At 32.4% G+C, this 20939-nt stretch overlaps 2 protein-coding genes across 2 annotated transcripts; both read right to left on the bottom strand.

Moving 5' to 3' along the window:
- Positions 1-2381: 2381 nt before the first annotated feature.
- Positions 2382-6124, bottom strand: LOC123203477 (probable disease resistance protein At4g27220). The gene is made up of 4 exons (XM_044619831.1): positions 5747-6124; positions 4613-5290; positions 2859-3380; positions 2382-2396 (listed from the first exon to the last, which is right to left on the bottom strand). The coding sequence occupies exons 1-4, from the start codon at positions 6122-6124 to the stop codon at positions 2382-2384; spliced, it is 1593 nt and encodes a 530-aa protein (XP_044475766.1).
- Positions 6125-14530: 8406 nt separating this feature from the next.
- On the bottom strand, positions 14531-18252 carry LOC123203529 (disease resistance protein At4g27190-like). The gene is made up of 3 exons (XM_044619919.1): positions 15828-18252; positions 14935-15308; positions 14531-14560 (listed from the first exon to the last, which is right to left on the bottom strand). Exons 1-3 carry the CDS (start codon positions 18250-18252, stop codon positions 14531-14533), a joined length of 2829 nt encoding a protein of 942 aa, XP_044475854.1.
- Positions 18253-20939: the final 2687 nt, after the last annotated feature.

Below are 20939 nucleotides of genomic sequence, written 5' to 3' on the forward strand. Positions count from 1 at the left end.
TAGATTAATCTAAAAATATTTTTGTTTGATTTAGGGTTAAGAAATTTTGGCACGATTCTGTTTTGGACCGGGTTAGGATTTAGGGTCTTCAATTCGGAACTTGAATTGATTCATTGCAAATATGACTTAATGACACAAACTGTCAAGTCTAATGGACACATTTTTTATTAGAATAACAACAATGGACAGACATCAAATTGTCACCTTTTTTTAATTAAAAAGGATTGAACTTTATTTATCTTTTGAAGGGACTAAACTCTTAAGAATTTTTTTATTAAATAGGTTGAATCCGAATCAAGTTAGCTTGCTCTTAAAGCAAAGTTGGCTTAAATTCGTTTAGATCAAACTCAAGTTGAAAAGGTCAACTTTTTTTTTAAAAATCAAGCCAAACTCAAGAAAGAGAGAGTCTGGTTCTGTTTAACTTGTGAGCCAATAAATGAGTCAATTTGGTTAGAACTTGGCTTACAACTTGATTTGAGTCCTATCAAATAATTATTAAAATAATGTCGTTATACCCATTATTAGGTAAAATGATGTTGTTTATAATAATATTATTTTGTTAATGAGTTCAACTTTGAAACAAGAATTCGAGCTAAATTTCGAACTCAAACTTCAAACTCAAGGACCAAGTCGAACTCAAGCTACATGAGCTATGAGATAGTTTCATCCCATCTCATTGAATTCAATCCCACCAAACCTTGCATGCGATTGATTGTTAAGTAACTGGATGGACTAGCCAGTATTTTTAAATTTCACTTAGTCTTCTACCACAGACTAATTCAAATGACAAAAGTCAAAGTGAAAATCATGAATACTAAGCTTGTCTAACCACCCACTCACACATTCAGTCGTAGACAAAAATGGAGTGGTAGCATCAAGTTTGATGAAATTGAACATGACTGTATGTATCATTGTTCATGAAGCATCAACCAATTTTCATGAACGAAATTTTACACAAAGTGTCTCTTTGATGTGCATGTTTTCCGTTAATACAAGAATGTGACAAATGTCACCCAATTTACAAGATATATAGGAAGTTCATTTGCTCTAAGAAAATAGGACAATATATTGTCCTATGAAAATAGAGTTGTTCTTGAAATCTAAGGCCAATAGAGATCTTAGAGTCTTTACATGCTCCTTCAAAATCGATCTCAATTGCATATTTTATTAGGCAAGTAATTTGAACACACTTGGGTTTCTTAGTCTGAATTTTCAAATGCTATTGTTATGTGGTCAGAAGCTCTACTCAAAGACCACTGCACTATCAACAAATAATGACCAGCAGAAAGTGACTGCAAGTGATATATACAAGGGTCGAAGATGGGGGATTAATGTTATTAACTCTAAACCCTCTTTCTCAAGTCAAGTATTTTTCAATGTGAACGGAATATATCAACATATTTGAATTGAAATATCTTTTCATTGATAAGATTTAAAGACTCATGAATACTGTAATGAGTCAAGTTTGAGTTAAGGATTGGATTCATTTTCATAAACAAGTTGAGTTCGAATCAATTTAAATATTTGAGTTTAAACCGACTCAAATTGACTTCAAAATTAGATTATTTTTAAGTCAAATATGAATGTTAGCTTATCAATCTCGAACTAACTCTTTTAGATTCAAGTTGATCTCGAGTTAAGTTTTATTTAGGCTTGACTTAAGCTGAATCCATCCCCACTCATGTACCCAATTTATAATAAATAAATTTCAATTACATAGTAAAGTAAAAAGTTATCACTATTAATTAGGTTTTAGCAAACCTTGATGGTATGAGGAAAATTTTATTAATTGAAAAAGAAAATGACAGCTAGGAGAGGGGGACTTAATGAGTCTTACCTCTCAATTAAATAAAACTAAATACAATCAAATAAGAAGAAGAATATCATGCATGAATTATATACAAAGAATAAATATAAAACATAAGTATGCACCATAAATGTTGATAACAAATATATATGCAAGCGTACAAATGTAAAATATGTATCGACATGCTAATAAGTTGCCAGTTCTTCTTCTTCTTCGTCTGAAGGGCATTAACAAAGTCGGATTATCAATAAATAGGTGAATGATGAATAATTAACAATTATATGTATGATTATGCTAAATCGGTAAGTCTTAGTAAAGGATGAATCATACCACTTTCTAAGACTGCCTTTAAACTATTACAGGGGAAACCACTGATGTTGGAGGACGAGCTGCCAAAGACAATGAACAATCATCAAACCTTGCTAGCCAGCTTATATTGATCCGTCAATTTTATTTTTTTCTTTTGTATTAATGTTAGTAATGAATATAATACCAATAATACTAATAATTGCCGACAATATTACTTAATAAAGAATATGATAAAACATGATTCATACCTCTTTCATTATCTACTTCAAGCCTTGTTTGCCTACAAAATTAATAAGCTTAATAATGACGGAAATACATTAGTGGGTACACATATTGACGTGTTATCATATGATTGAATGCTTTTAAATTAAAAATAAAGTAAATAAATAAATCATATAATTACATGATAATATGTTAGTTTATTTGCATATATTAGTAATTAAGAAAATGTTTGTACACGAAATACTATTTTTTTTTACATACATTTTTTTCTGTATTATTTGTTGTCAAAAAGAAAAATAAAATAGTGCATATGAAAAATTTTCTTAATAATATGTTGAATAAACGGGAATGAATAATTAATCTAAAAAGAAAAAAGTAATGCAACTCAAGTTGTACAAGTAATGTGAAAGTACAAAAGGCATATACTTATGTATAACTGAAAATAACGTGCATGAATAAAAATGGAGAAAGTTCTGAAAATTAATTAGAAAAAATAGCTGTTTGATGATCAAGTATATACCTGTTCATTGAAGAACTCTTGCAATGTGGTATTGAGATTGCCATTCCAATGTCCAGTACCTCTTCCTAGAGCCTCTTTGCTAAGAAGCACTTCTTTAAGTTTGGGTGTCACTTGCTTTCCAGAACCAAAGGTCTTCATTTTTTCACAATTACCTATCTCTAAGATTTCCAATTTTGGGAATTCACTAGTATATGGCCCAGAGCTAAAGCAAGAGAGATTTTCTAGATCATGCAGAATCAAGTTCTCCAAACTAGGAAACACAATGCTCTTTGATGACTTCTCTCTTTCTCCTATCTCATTTGTGATTATTTCTTGTATTCTTGAGCATTCCCATAGTCTTAGGCTTTTCAGCTTCACCAAGAGTTTGGCAATTGAGGGAGTGAAGAGGTTTTCTAAATCATAACAATAACTTATTTCTATGTCAGTCAGGTTTTCCAAGTATGGGGAGGTTATGGTGTGATCTAACTCTTCATCCTCGACTTCTTTCTTCTCAAAGATCTCCTTTAAATTTAAAGCAGGAATCTATCATTAGTTCTTCCAAACAAATAAGGCTTTGGAGTAAAGTTGGTAAAAATAGGTTTATTAACTTGGAGCATTCTGAAAGAAATACGGTCTTCAAGTTATGGAGGCTTATGGATTGATGGTCACCCTTCCATATATGGACATCTCTTCCAGTTGTACCAAACCAAGAAACTCTAATGACAAGAGTAAATTGGTTTCTCCCTTTGTAATCTTAATGTTTCCACAATCAAATATATACACCAATGATCTACACAAACTTACTTCAAGAGCTTGAAGATTTCGGAGCCTCTGTAGCAAATGACTTGGTACAATATTTAACAAGTTGTCACACTTTTCCACTATTTAAACTCTTAGTTTACAGAAAGACTGAATAGAAGATTGTCCATTACATAGCTCAACAAGGTTACAACTACTTTTGATATGCAATTCCTCTAAATTGTGGAAAGTTGAGTTTGGTGTCCATTCCAATGTATTGAAAAGATATCTTATCTTATGACATGCTTCAATATAGACATACTTCAATTCATTGAACCATTCTTCAGTTAGATCATGACTAATACTCTCTAAATTAACAATATTTTCTAGAGTTAGTCTCACAATTCTTTTGACTAAATCTTTAAACTTGTTATATATCATTGAAATGTTAGTTCCTGATATCTCCATGTTTCTTGAGTACAACACCTTACTGAAATATTTATCAAAATGAGATTCAGTCAAGGTAAATGGCCTATGAGCTAATATTAAGATAAAGTTGGACAGTTTTTGGAATGACAAGAATTTTTGTGAGAACTCCAGGTTGCTAGGAATAAAAATATGTAAGCTAGTCAATCGGGACAATGCTTCCAACTCAACAAGATTGGCATTACAACCACTTTCAGATTCCTATGTAACAAAATGATTAATGTACAACTCCAACTTTTGAAGAGAGGATATAACACCATGGGGTATTAGTTTTAAATTCATATAATCAAATCCAACAACCTAAGATTAGTTAATTGACTAAAGGATGAAGGGATCTCCTCAACACTTTTTGAATTAGAAAGGGAAAGGATCTGAAGTCTACTTGGCCTCCCAATTATTGATAGGTGGACCAAGTTGCTAGGAGCACTAACAACTAATGTTCTAAGATTTATGAGAAAGTAAAGTGAATCCGACAATTTCCTAATGTGTGTTTTTCCCAAGTTCAAAACTTTTGTATTTGTCATTTTCTCAAAGAAACTACTAGAGACTACCAAAAGTTCATTTTCTTGCAACGATAAAGCCTGCAAATTTGGGTATTCTAACCCATTGAGTAGCTCTCGAATATAATTTGCCATCAATGAGATACATGTGAAATCTTCATATGTATCCTTCTGTGGCCACTCTTTTAGACCAATTCTAGCATTTACCATGAATTTATGGTTGTATCTAGGAGCTATAGCTATTGCAAAATCACTGATAACATCATGCATTTTTACATACTTTTCATTTTCTTCAATCAAGAGAAAAGAAGATGTTATGGTATTTACAATAGCATGAACTCCGTTTCTAACAACCTCAATTGCCTCATAAGTATATCCAAACCACCTCAAACCTGTCCAATATTTGACCAAATCTTCAACAGGAATTTTGTAATCCTCTGGAAATAAGCTACAAAACAAGAAAAGTGATTTTGCCTCCTTTTCTAGGTAATTGAAGCTTAGCTCCAGAGATGAAAAAACATATCTCTCCAATTCTGGGATGCTTGAAGGGGTAGACATTTTAAGTTGTTGTCCGGTGTTTCTCCACACATGCTTGTTCTTACCTTTTAAGGCTCTTGCTATTGTCACAATTGCAAGTGGCAATCGCCCACAACTAACAATTACATCTCTTGCAAATTGGTTAATATCAGAATTTTCAACAATTGGGCCCGCAATCTTGCTAAAAAGTTTCTAAGATGCTTGTTTTGATAAAGTTTCAATTGTATATATCTTTTGGTAGTCCATTCCATTACATACATCTCTACTTTGAGAGGTGATTAAAATTTTACAACCTTTATTATCATTCCCAAAAGGAATATCGATCTCACCCAATTTAATTATCTCCCAAACATCGTCGAATATTATAAGGACCCGCTTATCTTGCTTGATTCTCTCCCACAATGAACGCGCTCTTACTAATTTAGAATCAGTTGGAAGAGATTTTAAACCCAACATGTCAACAATCTCGCCTTGAATCTTCATAATACTAGGAGTTTGAGAGACAACTGTCATCTCTACAACATCATACTCCTTGGCTTCTTTTACATGGTGGCCAAGTTTTTTAACTAGTGTGGTTTCACTGACACCCACACCCCCCCCCCCCCCCCCCCCCCCCCCCCCCATCCCACATATTCCAATTTTGGTGACATTTTTATCATCAATTAAGGCCTTCACAACTGCCTTCTTAAGTGAATCTCTAGATTTGACTGTGCCAGAATTGAATGCCTCAGATGAAGATATAATTCCAAATGGAGGAGGGGGACAAGACACAATTACAAGTTTTTCAGATTCCTGAAGTTGATCAGAAATCGCCAGAGTATACTTTTTTGCCTCCTTACTGAATCGATAACATTGTCCAAGATTAATGCACTGTCCTTTGAGATACCTCTTCTTGGCTTTGCCTTCATCTTCCAAAAACTTTTCAGCTTTTGCGGAAACATCATCAACTTCAGCTAACCACTTTTGAACAATATCAAAGATGATCTCTCCATTTCTTTTAGCAGATTCAATTTTCTTTGGCACCATGTCTCTGCTATCTCTCAGCTTGCTTTTTCAATTTTTGAATGTTGTCATTGTAGTGAAACAAATAATCAAGTTGATCACCAGCAGCTGCAAACAGATTGTCAGCTACCTTCCCACAAACAGACGTGACAATTTCCCTGGCTTTTGTGTTTTTTTTCTTGGGTATGAGGACAGAGTTGTGTTTGAAATGATAAGGGAAAAAAAAAAAGGAGAACAGAAAAAGAAGGAATATATAAAGCAAAGAGAAGTGATGTCGAATATAATAACAATGATTCTATCCTTTGCTTTTGCTCTCAAGGCTGCCTGGTTCCATCTTTAAATCAATGCAAACATATATTCGATATAAAAAAATATATATATGCGGAAATATTCTATCATTCAGGAAGAGGAAATCAAAATCTATACTGAAAATGAAGAATTTATCAGAGAAAACAAATTTACATATAAATTAGTAGACAATATTTCCAGTTTATTTTCCCCTTTTTATTATTTGTTATGAAATAATAAAAGGGGAAAAATAAAAAGACAAAGGAATATATAAATTAAATAAGAAAAACGTAAAGTTCAAAATATATAAAGCAAATTAAAGAAGGCAGACATGTAATTTATGTTTGAATGATGATGATTTCATCCTTTGCCTTCACTCTCAAAATTGTTTGGTTATAAGATCAATCTTTTCTTTTACACAAAAAAAAAAAAAACAAAATAGCACAATACAAAGAAATATGAAAAGCAAAGAATTCAAGATAAAAGAAAGAGATTAAAATGAATAACATAATAAAACAAGGTATATAATTAAGAAATGATTCATTTCTTTGCATATGCTCCCAAATATGAGGTTCAACCTCTTATAATTTGTATCTTATGCCAAAATTCCAATGGATTGATGTAACATCTTGTCCACTTTGCTTTTGGGCTTTGTCAACATGGGTTTTGTCTAGGGATATTACAATTGCATTCCACTAATTACAGATTTTGAATGAATACAAACTTTATTTCTCTTGAATAGGGAGAAATTACTTCCAATTTATTAGAATATGGAGACTGTTGTAGTAAATTTAAGGCATGAATTCAAAACAAAAAACAAAATTAATGACTAATATTCTCTAAATCAGCAATGTTTACTATATCTTCGAAAGCATAATTCCAAATGCATGGTATCACATTCAAGTTTGAGTAATATCATATATACTAACAGATACAAACATGTTGACATTTTATTGTATAATTAGATAATATAATTGTTACTTTTTCTCTAATTCACATATACAAACAAGTTTGAGTAATATCATGTGCACTCAATCTTCTCTAACTTTTGAAAGGAAGGCATAACATCAAGACCTATTAGTTTTGAATTCATATAATTTAAATCTAACAATTTGAGATTAGTTAGTTGACTTAAGTTGCATGTTTTTATATAGTTATGGCGAATGCTTCTTCAAATGCTCCCTTACAATAGGATGATTAATCTCCATACAACTAAAAAGCTAAGAGCTACTCATCTTCAATAAATGGTTCAACTCAATACCAGGTAAGAGGTAAGAATCGAATTATAGTTATTAGTATCTTACGATATACGATATGGTGCAAAACGACACATATCCTAAAATATATTGAATTAATACAATACAATGAACGTATTCTATGATACGATTTATATTATCAATATAAATCAATACATTTTTTTAGAGAAAATAGATATATAGTAAGAGTGTATATGAGAAACTTTAATTTTTTAGGAATGTTTGTGATATTTTTCAAAATGATGATATGTCAATAAGAATTTTTTATTGTTTTATTAAAATTATATTATTTTATTTTTAAAAAATGAATCTTATAATACAATACATTATATAAAATTTTGGTTTTTGATACACGATATGATATAAATTTAACTATCATAATAAGAATAGTTAAATGTACAAGACACATAAAGCATATATAAAAATTAAAAAAATCGAGGGCATTGATTTTCAATAAGAGAAGCTAAGTACATTAATTGAGAACGGTTAAAAGAGACATGATGCAGTATCAATCAAAAATTCAAAAAGACATTTAAACTTTGTGATATTCCCAAATTAAGTAGAGGGCAATTAGTCAATTAATCTTTACTAGTTGGCCAAAGGACTTTTTCCAACCCAAAGGTTACTATTTTCCCAAATTCCCATCAATTAATTTTAAAAAACTCAAACAACTACTAATATTTTGAATTTTGATATTATTATTAAAGATAAAATCATCATTTTGAGATTTTACTTGTAAAAAGAATAATTTATTTCCATTTTCCACCTTAGTTTTGAAATTAGTAGCTATGAAGATCATTGATATTAAGAAGATATAAAGAAAGAAGACTACTATCAAATTAGCAGCTATGAAGATCATTGATATTACGAAGATATAAAGAAATTTGACGCATGAAAAACAAAGCAGACAAAATCAGTCAGAATCAAAGAGCATTGATATATCAAAGGTAGCTAAGTAACCAATTATAATTTGTTTTCCTCTTCAATCACAAAAATGGGTTAGCACATATTAATTCAACTTTAAAAAATAATTAATGTAAGGTAGCAAGTCTTGCCTATTGAGGTAATATGACATAAATCTTGTATCAATAATCCGAACATCAGATCCAAAATGAGAACAAACTTGGCAGACATTTTATAAATATAGACTGGAATTCTGATATATCACAAAGATTTATTGATCTTCAAAATTTTTGGCAAGTATGTAAAACGGGGAATCAAACGAGATAAAAAATATATTAACTCCATTCTTAACTAAAGTATAGACCTTTCTGAAATCCAGTTGACTGGAAGGGCATAGCTCACATTGATATGGATGGTCTTTGTAGCAGCATCTAGCAAAATTGAATAAATATGAGAGGTAGCACCTACATCAGATCTCTTATAATCAGCAGAATGCAAGGAGAATTTCTACATCTGCATTAACTTAGATGCCTGATCCACATCACTGTGGCCAACAGGTTCTGACAGTCGGAGACTTGCTGGTGCGTGTAACAAAACAAAAAAGAAAAATGAAATTGCAAGAGCTTAAATCTCAGTAAAAAGTCCAATAAAAGATGTTACATACCGATATCTACAGCTCCACCTGCAAATACAAATCTGTATCCATATCTTATTTGGAGATAAACTCAGTTTCGACAATACTGCTAAACAATTTCTACAACCGTCAAAATGGAATTCAGGGTGCCTCGAAATCACATTTAGCAATCACAACCATATGCGAAGGCATGCCAATGCCATGCATGATTTCACAAACAAATTAACAAGTGAATTTTTTTTCCTTTTTGGTAAGGAACTGCTAGCTTCTTGGTGTTGCTAACAAGTGAAAGTTAACTGGCTTGGAGACAGCCTGGCTAATTAAGTGAAACTCACATCAGGATTTGAATATGTTCACACTGATGACTGTAACTGCTAAATTTTCATGGAACGAAACAGTAATAACAGAGGTAAGATAAGTTACCGTATTCCTTTCTCCACTGCTCGAAATACGGGAAGAGGGTATAGGTATAGTCGTGGGCTACGATATCATGATTGGATTTCGATAGCTTTGTATTGATTTGGATCCTCTGCATCTCCACTAGATTTCCATATAAAATCGAAGGGTGAAGCCCTCTTGTCCCCTTGCATACGCAGTATCTTCCTCACTCTTTCAGACTTGACCCATATAGTATTGTAGAGATGAAGGGATACGCAAACTAATCCTTTGTAACATTCCTTTGTACACAATGCCAAATCCCCCTGAACCAGAAATCAACTTTTGTTGTAATTGTGTGTTGCTTTTTCAAGCTCCTCTGCTGTAAATATTTTGGGCTTTTCAGTGATGCCGTTGGATGATAATCCTGGTTGCAGCAAGAAGCTACCATTTTGCCTGAACAATTTCTCTCTTTGTAATCCGTTTTTCTTTTTAATAAAACTATATATACTTACTTTTGATACACAATTTAGATATCATTATATGATACATAATTTTAAATTAAAAATAAAGTAACATCCAATCACATAATAACACATCATCTATATATTCAAATTGTGTATAAAAAATGTACACATATAGCATTGTTCTTTTCCTTAGAAATTTGCATAAGTTGTACCTGCAAAGAGAGATGCACAACAATCCCAAACCGATTCCAATATCTGAAACATATTTTTTTAAAGAATTGTTAGGAGTCCTCAGATTGATTGGGATATATAAATGCCCAGAAACTTCATAACTTAGCTTTTGTGGTAGGAGATGCACAATACCACTTTTATGGTGGCCTATCAAAGTGGTATCGAAGATAAGGTTTAAAACAATTACAACCCATGGGAGGTATCAGTCCATATGATTCCAACTCAAAATTTTGTAAAATCCCAGCACTGGAGGCAAAATTGTGCATTGCTCCCCAGTTGGCTTGGTTGAGGGGAGGTTAGTGTTTTGTTAGTGGACCCAATGTGTGATTAGGGGAGAATTGTTAGTAATTGGTAAAATGCCATCTTCAAAGGCCTAGTTGCTCATACTAATGCTTAGTTGACTTGGATGAGGGGAGGTTATTTTTTTGTTGGTTGATTGATGGCCCAACGTGGGATTATGGAAGAATCGTTGGGAAATGGTAAAATCCCATCCCTTGAGGGAATGTTTTACACATCTTACTCCTAATTTTAGTAAATTCCCGTATTCGAGGGTTTAACCGTGCATCTTAATCCCACATTGGCTTGGTTAAGGGGAGATTTGTGTTTTGTTGGTGGACCGATAACCTAATGTGTGATAAGAAGAGAATTGTTAGGAATTGGTAAAGTCCCATCCCCAGAGGCCTAGTTGAGACCTCAAGTGGCCAAGTTGAGGGGAGGTTATTAGTGTTGTGTTGGTGAACCAATTGTAATGGCCCAATGAGAATATTTCTCATACTCACTCTTGTAGGATGAATCCTATCTGAGTTGACTCAATTCAAATAAATTGACTTTGAGCTAGAGTTTAAGTTCAGTAGCTTAGCTTGTTTGTCTATTAGGTGACATTGTTTATAGCTCAGATCCAGTTCACCCCTACACACTTTTATATATTAACAAGATGCGTAAAGAAAGAAAGCAATTACTTGACAAAGTAACAGATGCGTAAAGAAAGAAAACAAGTACTTGACACGGTAACCACAAAAGACTTTATCAGGATTTCCAGAGCAACTTTCCCTCTTCAACGGAATCAGAAGAGAAGTAAAGGGAAAGATCTCACTATCTTGCAACAAGTTGTTAGCCTCCGGGATGCTTCTCTCATCAACTCCAAAGAGATTCGAAATTGATCCGAAAGTGTCTTTCCATGTGACCATATAAGCCAGCAACGAGCTCACCTCATTGGCCGTCTGGTTCGCACTAAGACAGGCCCATCTCAGAGAAACCGTCAGCTGCAAACCAGGTAAAAGACTCAGTTCATCATAATAGTTCTGCCCCATGAGAGCATGACAAGTTGTGAGGCCCTAGTAAGTCTCATTGGTGATTGTGAAATATCTCATTGGTTTTTATCTTGTAAGGCGTGTTGTGCTGGTACAAGCTACTGGAGCCACAAGAGCAAGAAACAGGAATTATGACTAAATTCCCTGGTGAGATTGAGTTGTCGCTCAGACCATATGTTGTTGATTGCAGCGATGTTGGACGCTTCAGAGCCTAGACGATAGGCAATCCTGGTGGAAGAGTCAAAGGATGGCTGCGAGCGAAATGTTATATAGGCTACGCATTAAGTTTCAGGGCCATTGCAGATGTAGCCTTTTGTTATAGAAGGGGTATTTGGGCAGAACAGTTGAGTGTTGTTTAGGTAATCTGGTTGGCAGTTTGAAGGGTTGAACAGGATTGGAGATAGCAACAGAAAGATTGAAATCAAGAAGCCCCAGGATGAATATGGCTCCGTGGATTTGTCTTCTCTCATTAAGGATAAATTCGTTTTATAGAGGTGTAATGGTCAAATCATATTGAGTCATTCTTTTGCATGACATCCAACAATTTTTTCATTTTTGAAGCAGGACATCTTTCCAATTAGGATTGTTTATTTTATTTTGCTTTAGAAGTAAGATAATTAGTTTGGTGTTTTCAATATAAAATAGTGAAAGTTTACTCTTTTCAATAAAAAATATAAAAATTTAGTCTCTTTTATAGAAAAATTTCAAAGTTCAACCTCTCAATAAAAAAAACAAAAAAGTTTGGGCACTTCAACAGAAAAAAATGATGGTAAATCATTCATGCAAGTCAGCTAATGCTCCATGAGCTATGAAACATCTACATTCTATCTCATCAAATTCGATCCCACCAAACTATTTCTTGTATCTAGTTGGATGTTAAGTAACCGCATGGACTAGCCAGTGTTTTTGAATTTTACTTGGTCTTGTACCAAAGACTAATTCACATGACAAAAATTGAAGTGAAAATCAAGAATACTAAGCTTGTCTAACCACTCACTCGTACATGCATATGTAGACATAAATGGTTTTGTAGCATCGAGTTCAATTTTCATTGAACTCGATTGTACCATTGTTCATGAAGAATCAATTAATTTGCATGAACAAAATTTTACACAAAGTGTTACAAGGTATATATATGTTTAAAATCTTCATAATGTTAAACTATTTTCTATGCACTAACAATCAATATAAACACAAGTATAAATGTTGATGTGTCATCTTGTAAATAAATGTTACTCTGAAAAAAAGGGTTATATAAATGACATTGTTTAAAAAAAAAGTTCAAAATATATAAAGAAAATTAAAGAAGGATGGCATGTAATTTATCTTTGAAAAATGATGATTCCATTCTTTGCCTTCACTCTCAAAATTGCTTGGTTACAGGATCAATCTTTTCTTTTACAAAAAATAAATAAATAAATAAAAAAGTCACAACACAAGAAATATGAAAAGCAAAGAATGTATGCTAAAAGAAAGAGACTGAAAAAAAAAAGGATCAGCCTGTTGGAAAATCATTCATGCAAGTAGACCAATGCTCCATGAGCTATGAGACATTCGCATTTCATCTCACTAAATTGTATCTCACCAAACTGTTTCTTGTATGCGATTGATTGTTATGTAACTGGATGGACTAGCCATTGTTCTTGAATTTCATTTAGTCTTCTACCAGAATCTAATTCACATGACAAAAATAAAAGTGAAAATCAAGAATACTAAGCTTGTCTAGCCACTCCCTCACACATCCAGTCGTAGACAGAAATGGTTTGGTAGCATCAAGTTCGATGAAATTGAACACCGTTGTATGATTGTTCCTGAAGCATCAACCAACTTGCATGAATGAAATTTTACACAAAGCATTGCTTTGATGTCCATATTTTCTGTAAATGCAAGAATGTGACAAATGTGGACTAATTTACGATGATATATAGGAAGTTCATCAGCTCTAAGAAAATAGTCAATATGTTGTCCGAGTATGTTGATTTTCCAGGACCTCTAGGGGATTAATGTTATTAACTCTAAACCCACTTTCTGAAGTAAAATATATTTCAATGTGAACCGAATATATCAACATATTTGAATTTAAATATCTATCCGCTGAAAAAGTTCAAAGTCTCATGAATAGTGTTGGATTCAATCCAAGCTCAGATCGAATGAACCAAGTTTGAGCTAAAGATTAGATTCATTTTTATAAACGATTTGAGTTTGAATCAATTTAACATTTGAGTTTGGGCCAGTTCAAATTAAATTCAAAATTAAATTATTTTTAAATCAAATTTGAATCTCAACTCATTAATTTTAAATTGACTCTATTAGATTCAAGCCAATGGCCAATTGGGTTTTGTTTAGGCTTGGTTTAGATTAGATCCATGCTCAATTTATAATAAATAAACTTCATTTTCATTTATATTAATATTTTTTGGTAAACCTCGACGGTACGAGGAAAATTTTATTAATTGAAAAAAAAATGACACCTAGAGAGAGGGGGACATAATGAGCCTTACCTCTCAATTAAATTTAACTAAATACAATAGAAAGAGAAAAAAAAAAAAACATGATGATGCATGAATTACAAAGAATAAATATAAAACATGTGCACACACCATTAATGTTTGGTAACGAATATATATACAAGCATACAAATGTAAAATATGTATTGACATCCTAACAAGTAGCCTATTCTTCTTGTTCTTCTTCTTCTTCGCCTGAAGAACAATATCAAAGTCGGATTATCAATAAGCATGTAAAAGCTGAATATATAACAATAATATGTATGATTATTCTAAATCTATAAGTCATAGTAAAGCATGAAGCATACCATTTTCATAGACTACCTTTAATCTGTTGCCGGGGGAAACCATTAACATTGGAGGATGAGCTTCCAAAGCATTTTCAATTCACTAATTGCCGACAATATTACCGAAAAAAAATATGATAAATCATGATTCATACCATTTCCACTTTCAACTTTAAGCTAGTTCTCTTGCAACCTTATTTTCCTGTAAAAGCAATGAGCTTATTAATAATGGAAATGCTAAATGTACTAACAGTAGGTATAAATATAGATATAAATGTTGATATGTCATCATATGATTAGATAATTTTGAATTAGATATAAAGTAAATAGTTAGATGACTCAATCACATGATATCACAAAGTTTCTTTGTACATGTTAGTGAGAGAAAGTTTCTTAATAAATGTTGAACAAATGGGAATGAATAATTAAACTAACAAGAAAAAAGTAATGCAAATCAAGTTGCACAGATAATGTGAATACATTTATGTATAACTGAAAATAATGTGCATAAATGAAAATGGTGAAAGTCGAGAAAATTAAGTAGAAGATGTAGGTGTTTGATCATAAAGCATATACCTGTTCATTGAAGAACTCTTCCAATGTGGTATTGAGGTCGCCATTCCAACGTCCAGTACCTTCAAAAAACACTTCTTTAAGCTTGGGTGTCACTGGCTTTCTAGAACCGAAGGTCTTCATTTTTCTACATTCAAAAATCTTAAAGAATTCCAAATTTGGGAATTCAATAGTATATGGCCCAGAGCTAAAACAAGTGAGTTTGCGTAGTTTAGACAGATACAATTCCTCCAGACTAGGAAACACAATGCTCTCTAGTGGCGCTTCTTTTTCTCCTCTCTCATCCGTGATTATTTCTTGTGTTCTTGAGCAGAAAAATACATCAAGTTTTCTGAGCTTCACCAAGAGTTTGGCAATTGAGGGAGTGAAGAGGATTTCTAAATTATAACAAAAATGTATGTTTATAATAGATAAGTTTCCCAAGCATGGGGAGGTTATGTTGTGCTCTAACTCTAGATCCTGCGTTTCTCTCTTCTCAAAGATCTCCTTCAAAATAAAGCAGTAATCTATGTTTATTTCTTCCAAACAAATAAGGCTTTGGAGTAGAGTTGGTGAAAACAGTTTTATTAACTTGTAGCATCTCCTCAAGCTTACTCTCTTCAAGTTATGGAGACTTATGAATTGATGGTCACCCTTCCATATATGTGACATCTCTCCTAGTAATGTCAGATGTAGATTCTCTAATGACGAGAGTAACTTGGTTTCTCCTTCTGCAATCTTAATCTTTTCACAATCAAATATATACACCAATGATCTACACCTATTTACTTCAAGAGTTTGAAGATTTTGGAACCTTTGAAACAAATGACTTGGTACAATATTTAACAGGTTGTGACACCTTCCCACTTCTAAAAGTTTTAGTCTATAAAAAGACTGAGCAGGGGGTTGTCCATTACCTAATGCAACAAGGTTGTGCATATCAAGGATACACAATTCCTCTAAATTGTGGAAAGTCGAGTTTGGCGTCCATTCCAATGTATTGAAGAGAAACCTTATCTTATCACACCTTGCAATATAGAGATACTTCAAATCATTGAACACTTCTTCAACTAGGTCATGACTAATACTCTCTAAATTAACAATATTTTCTAAAATTAAACTCTCAGTTCTTTTGACTAAATCTCTAAGTTTGTCATATATCATTGAAATGTTAGTCTTTGAGATCTTCATATTTCTTGAGTCACTCAAATATTTATCCGAATGAGATTCAAAGAAGGTAAATGGACAATCACCTATAACTAAGATAAAGTTGGATAGTTTTTGGAATGGCAAGAATTTTGGTGAGAACTCCAGGTTATTTGGAATAAAAACATGTAATCTAGTCAATTGGGACAAGGCTTCTAACTCAACAAGATTGGCATTACTACCGCTTTCAGATTCCCATTTAACAAAATGATTAACATACAACTCCTCTAACTTTGGAAGAGAGGATATAACACCACGAGGTATTAATTCTAAATTCATCTTATTCAAATCTAACAACCTGAGGTGAGTTAATTGACTAAAAGATGAAGGGATCTCCTTAACAAGTCTAGAATTAGAAAGGGAAAGAATCTCAAGTTTACATAGCCTTCCAATTACTGATAGATCAACCAACTTGGAAGCACTAACATCTAATGTTCTAAGATTTGTGAGAAATGAAAATGAATTAGGCAATGTCTCGATGTATGTTTGCCCCCAGTTTAAAACTTTGAGATTATTCATTTTCTCAAAGAAAGTACTAGGGACAACCAAACTTTCATGCAGCAATAGAGCTTGCAAATTTGGGTATTCCAACTCATTAGGTAGCTCGCCAAGATAATTTGTCATCAATGAGATACATGTGAAATCTTCAAATTTATCTCTATGTCCCAATGTAGCATTTACCATGAATTTATGCCTATGAGCTATAGCTATTGCAAAATTATGGATAACATCATGCATTTTTACATACCTTTCACCTTCTTCAATCAAGAGAAAAGAAGAGGTTATAGTACTTACAATAGCATGAACTCTGTTTCTGACAACCTCAATCGCCTCATAGGTATCTCCAAACCACTTCAAACCTGCCCAATATCTGACCAAATCTTCAACAGAAATTTTGTAATCCTCTGGAAATAAGCTACAAAACAGAAAAAGTGATTTTGTTTCGTTTTCGAGGTAATTGAAGCTTAGTTCCAAAGATGAAATAACATTTTTCTCCAACTCCGGGATGCTTAAAGGGGTAGATATTTTAAGTTGTTGTGCTGCATTGCTCCACATATGCTTGTTCTTACCATTTAAGGCTCGCGCTATTATCACAATTGCAAGTGGCAATCCCCCACATTTAGTATTTACCTCTCTTGCAATTGGATGAATATCATAATTTTCAACAATCGAGCCTGCAATCTTACTAAAAAGTTCCCAGGATTCTTGTTTAGATAAAGTTTCAACTGTGTATATCTTTTGGCACTCCATTCCATTACATACATCTTTGCTTCGAGAGGTGATCAAAATTTTACATCCTCTATGGTCATTCCCAAAAGGAATACCGATCTCATCCAATGTAATTATCTCCCAAACATCGTCTAAGATTATAAGGACTCGCTTCTCTTTTCTTATTCTCTCCCATAATGAACCTGCTCTTGCTAATTTAGAATGAGTCGGAGGAAAATTTAAACCCAACATTTCAGCAATCTCACCTTGAATATTCATTATATTAGGGGTTTGAGAGACAACCGCCATCGCGACAACATCATACTCCTTGGCTTCTTTTACATGGTAGCCGATTTCTTTAACTAGTGTGGTTTTACCAATACCCCCCATACCACATATTCCAATTTTGCTGACATTTTTATCATCAATTAAGGCCTTCACAACTTCCTTCTTAATAGAATTTCTAGATTTGAATGTGCTAGAATTAATTACCTGAGATGACAATATAATTCCAGATGGAGGAGCAGGATATGACACACTCTCGAACTTTCCTAAATCTTGAAGTTGATGAAAAATCGTCGAAGTTTGCTTTTTTGCCTCCTTACTAAATCGACAACGTTGAATGCACCACTCTATGGGGCACCTCGTGTTGGCTTTGCCTTCATCTTCCAAAAACTTTTCAGCTTTTGCAGAAACGTCATCAACTTCAGCTAACCACTTTTGAACAATATCAAAGATGATCTCTCCATTTCTTTCAGCAGACTCGATTTTCTTTTGCACCATGTCTCTGCTATCCCTCAGCTTCTCAACTCGCTTTTTCAATTTTTGAATGTTGTCATTGTACTGAAACAAATAAACAAGTTGATCACCAGCAGCTGCAAACACATAGTCAGCTAGCTTCCCACCAACGGAAGTGACAATTTCCATGGGTTTATTTTTTTTTTTGGTGTGTGTGTGTGTGTAAAAGGACAGAGTTGTGTTTGAAATGATAAGTGAAAAAAGAAGAACAGAAAAAGAAGGAATATATAAAGCTAGGAGCAGTGATGTTGAATATAATAACAATGGTTCTATCCTTTGCCTTTGATCTCAAGGCTGCCTGGTTCCATCTTTAAATCAATGCAAATATATATTCGATATAAAAAAATATGCAGAAATATTCTTTTCTTCAGGAAGAGGAAATCAATATCTATACTGAAAAAGAAGAATGTATCAGAGGAACAAATTTGCATAAAAATTATCAACAATGTTTGAAGTTTATTTGATGCATGTTGTTAATGTCTGGATCTTCATGCATAGAAAATCAATATGTACTCTGTTTTCACCCATTCAGTTAGAGATGCTAAGGAAAAATAAAAGTATAAACTTACAATTTAAAAAATTAGATATACAGTAATATTTTATGCACCAAAATTGGAAACAAATACAATTACAAACATTTATACTTGTGTTTGTACTCATTGTTGTTAATGGATATAATTATACTATTCTAATAAATGTTGAAAAAATTAATTTTATATCGAGGGAAATTTTAATTATAACAAATGTATATAACTATAGCAATATATATATATATGTGTGTGTGTGTGTGTGTTTGAAATCTTTTTTATTTTGGGTAAACTACTGTAAGTGCAATGACAATTAATATATACACGGATATAAATGTTAATGTTTTATTATGTAATTAGATGTAATTAGATGTTATTCACAAATTTAATAACTATTTGTTATGAAATGTAAAAAAAAGGAGAAAATAGGAAGAAGGAATATATAAATGAAGTAGGAAAAGAGAAATGTTCAGAATATATAAAAGCAAATTAATGAAGAGAGGTATGTGATTTACCTTTGAATAATGATGATTCCATTCTTTGCCTTTGCCCTCAAAATTGCTTAATTACAAGATCAATATTTTCTTTTACTTGAAAAAAAGCACAAACACAAGAAATGTGAAAAGTAAAGAATCCATGATAAAAGAAAGAAAGCAAGGTATATAATTAAGAAACAATTTCATTCTCTGCATATGCTTTCAAGTATGAGGCTCAACCTCTTATAATGAATACATACACCAAAATTCTAATGGATTGGTGCAACATCCATTCCACTTTCCTTTTGGGCTATGTCAACGTTGGTTTTTTGTTGGGGTGTTACAATTGCATTCATTAATTACAGTTTTTGAGTAAACACAAACTTTATTTCTCTTGAAATTTAATGTAAAATACAAAATTTGACATGATTAAGCTTAGAAAAATGTGTTAGACGGAGCTCCTAACAAACAAGTGTCAAAATCCATTTAAACACATACAATATCTATAAGGTCCCATTTATTAGAATATGGAACTGTTGCAGTAAGTTTAAGACACAAATTCAAAACAAAATAAATAAATAATGACTAATAATCTCCAAAAGCATAACTCCAAATGCATGGCATCACATTCAAAGTTTCAGTGACATTATATATACTAACAAATACAAACATTTTGATATGTCATCATTTAATTGAATAATGTAATTGTTTAATACTATCTCTAATTCAATATAATTCAATCATGTAACAATTAATACTCTCTAAATCAGCGATGTTTACTAAAGTTAGATTTTTAGTTCTTTTGAGCAAACCTTTAAAACCTATCATATATCATTAAAATGTTAGTTCATGAGATCTTCATATATCTTAAGTACAACTCCTTTATTTATTAAAAAGAGATGTATAGGTAAATGACTATAAAGTGTTGTTAAGCACTACTAAATTGAACAATTTTAGTATTACTACTACTTTCAGATTCCCATTTATCAACACTATCAACATTCAACTTCTCTAACTTTTGAAAAGAGGACATACATCAAGACACAGTAGTTTTAAATTTGTATAATTCTAATGGATTCTCAGCTATTCCTGCCAAGAAAAATTCAATCCACGCCAGAATTTGTACAAAATATCTCTAATTCTGATCAACCAAACAATAGAATGACATGGAGAGAACTCAATTTTTTTTATATGACTAAGTGTTGAATACAATCACTCATTTCATCAGCTATTTCAAGGTGTCGTTACCTCCCCAATACAAAGTTTACTTCTCAATTCTCTAAAAAACCATACTCCTCATTTTCCAAGTTAAAAAGCAATCTCAATCATCACCTCTTTGCTTATTTCCTCTTCTCCAACCACATGGTCTCTTGTTGTAATTGTTTTGCCTTTTGGCTCCTTTCCCTTCTCTAGTGCTCCCTTCCTTTTCCTAGTATATACTTTGAGTGGTCTAACAAATTCAATCTATAACAACTTGAGATTAGTTAATTGACTAAACTTGCATAGTCCTATACAACAATAAAGCTATGTGTACACATATTTTTTATACGCAATTGATTATCAGATGATGTATCATCATGATTGAATGATTTTAAATTAAGAATAAAGTAACACTTAATCAAATAATAACACATTATTTGATACATAATTGTGTATTCAAAAGTGTGTATATATAGTTGTTTTTTATATAGTCATGGCTGGTGCTTCTTCAAATGCTCCCTTACAACTCTAGAGTGATCAACCTCCATACAACTAAAAAGGAGAATCCACCAAAATGTTAAAACCAGGTAAGAGGTGCTCATCTTCTTCAAAT

This window comes from Mangifera indica, chromosome 2 (assembly GCF_011075055.1).
Source record: "Mangifera indica cultivar Alphonso chromosome 2, CATAS_Mindica_2.1, whole genome shotgun sequence".
In the NCBI taxonomy this organism is placed as follows: domain Eukaryota; kingdom Viridiplantae; phylum Streptophyta; class Magnoliopsida; order Sapindales; family Anacardiaceae; genus Mangifera; species Mangifera indica.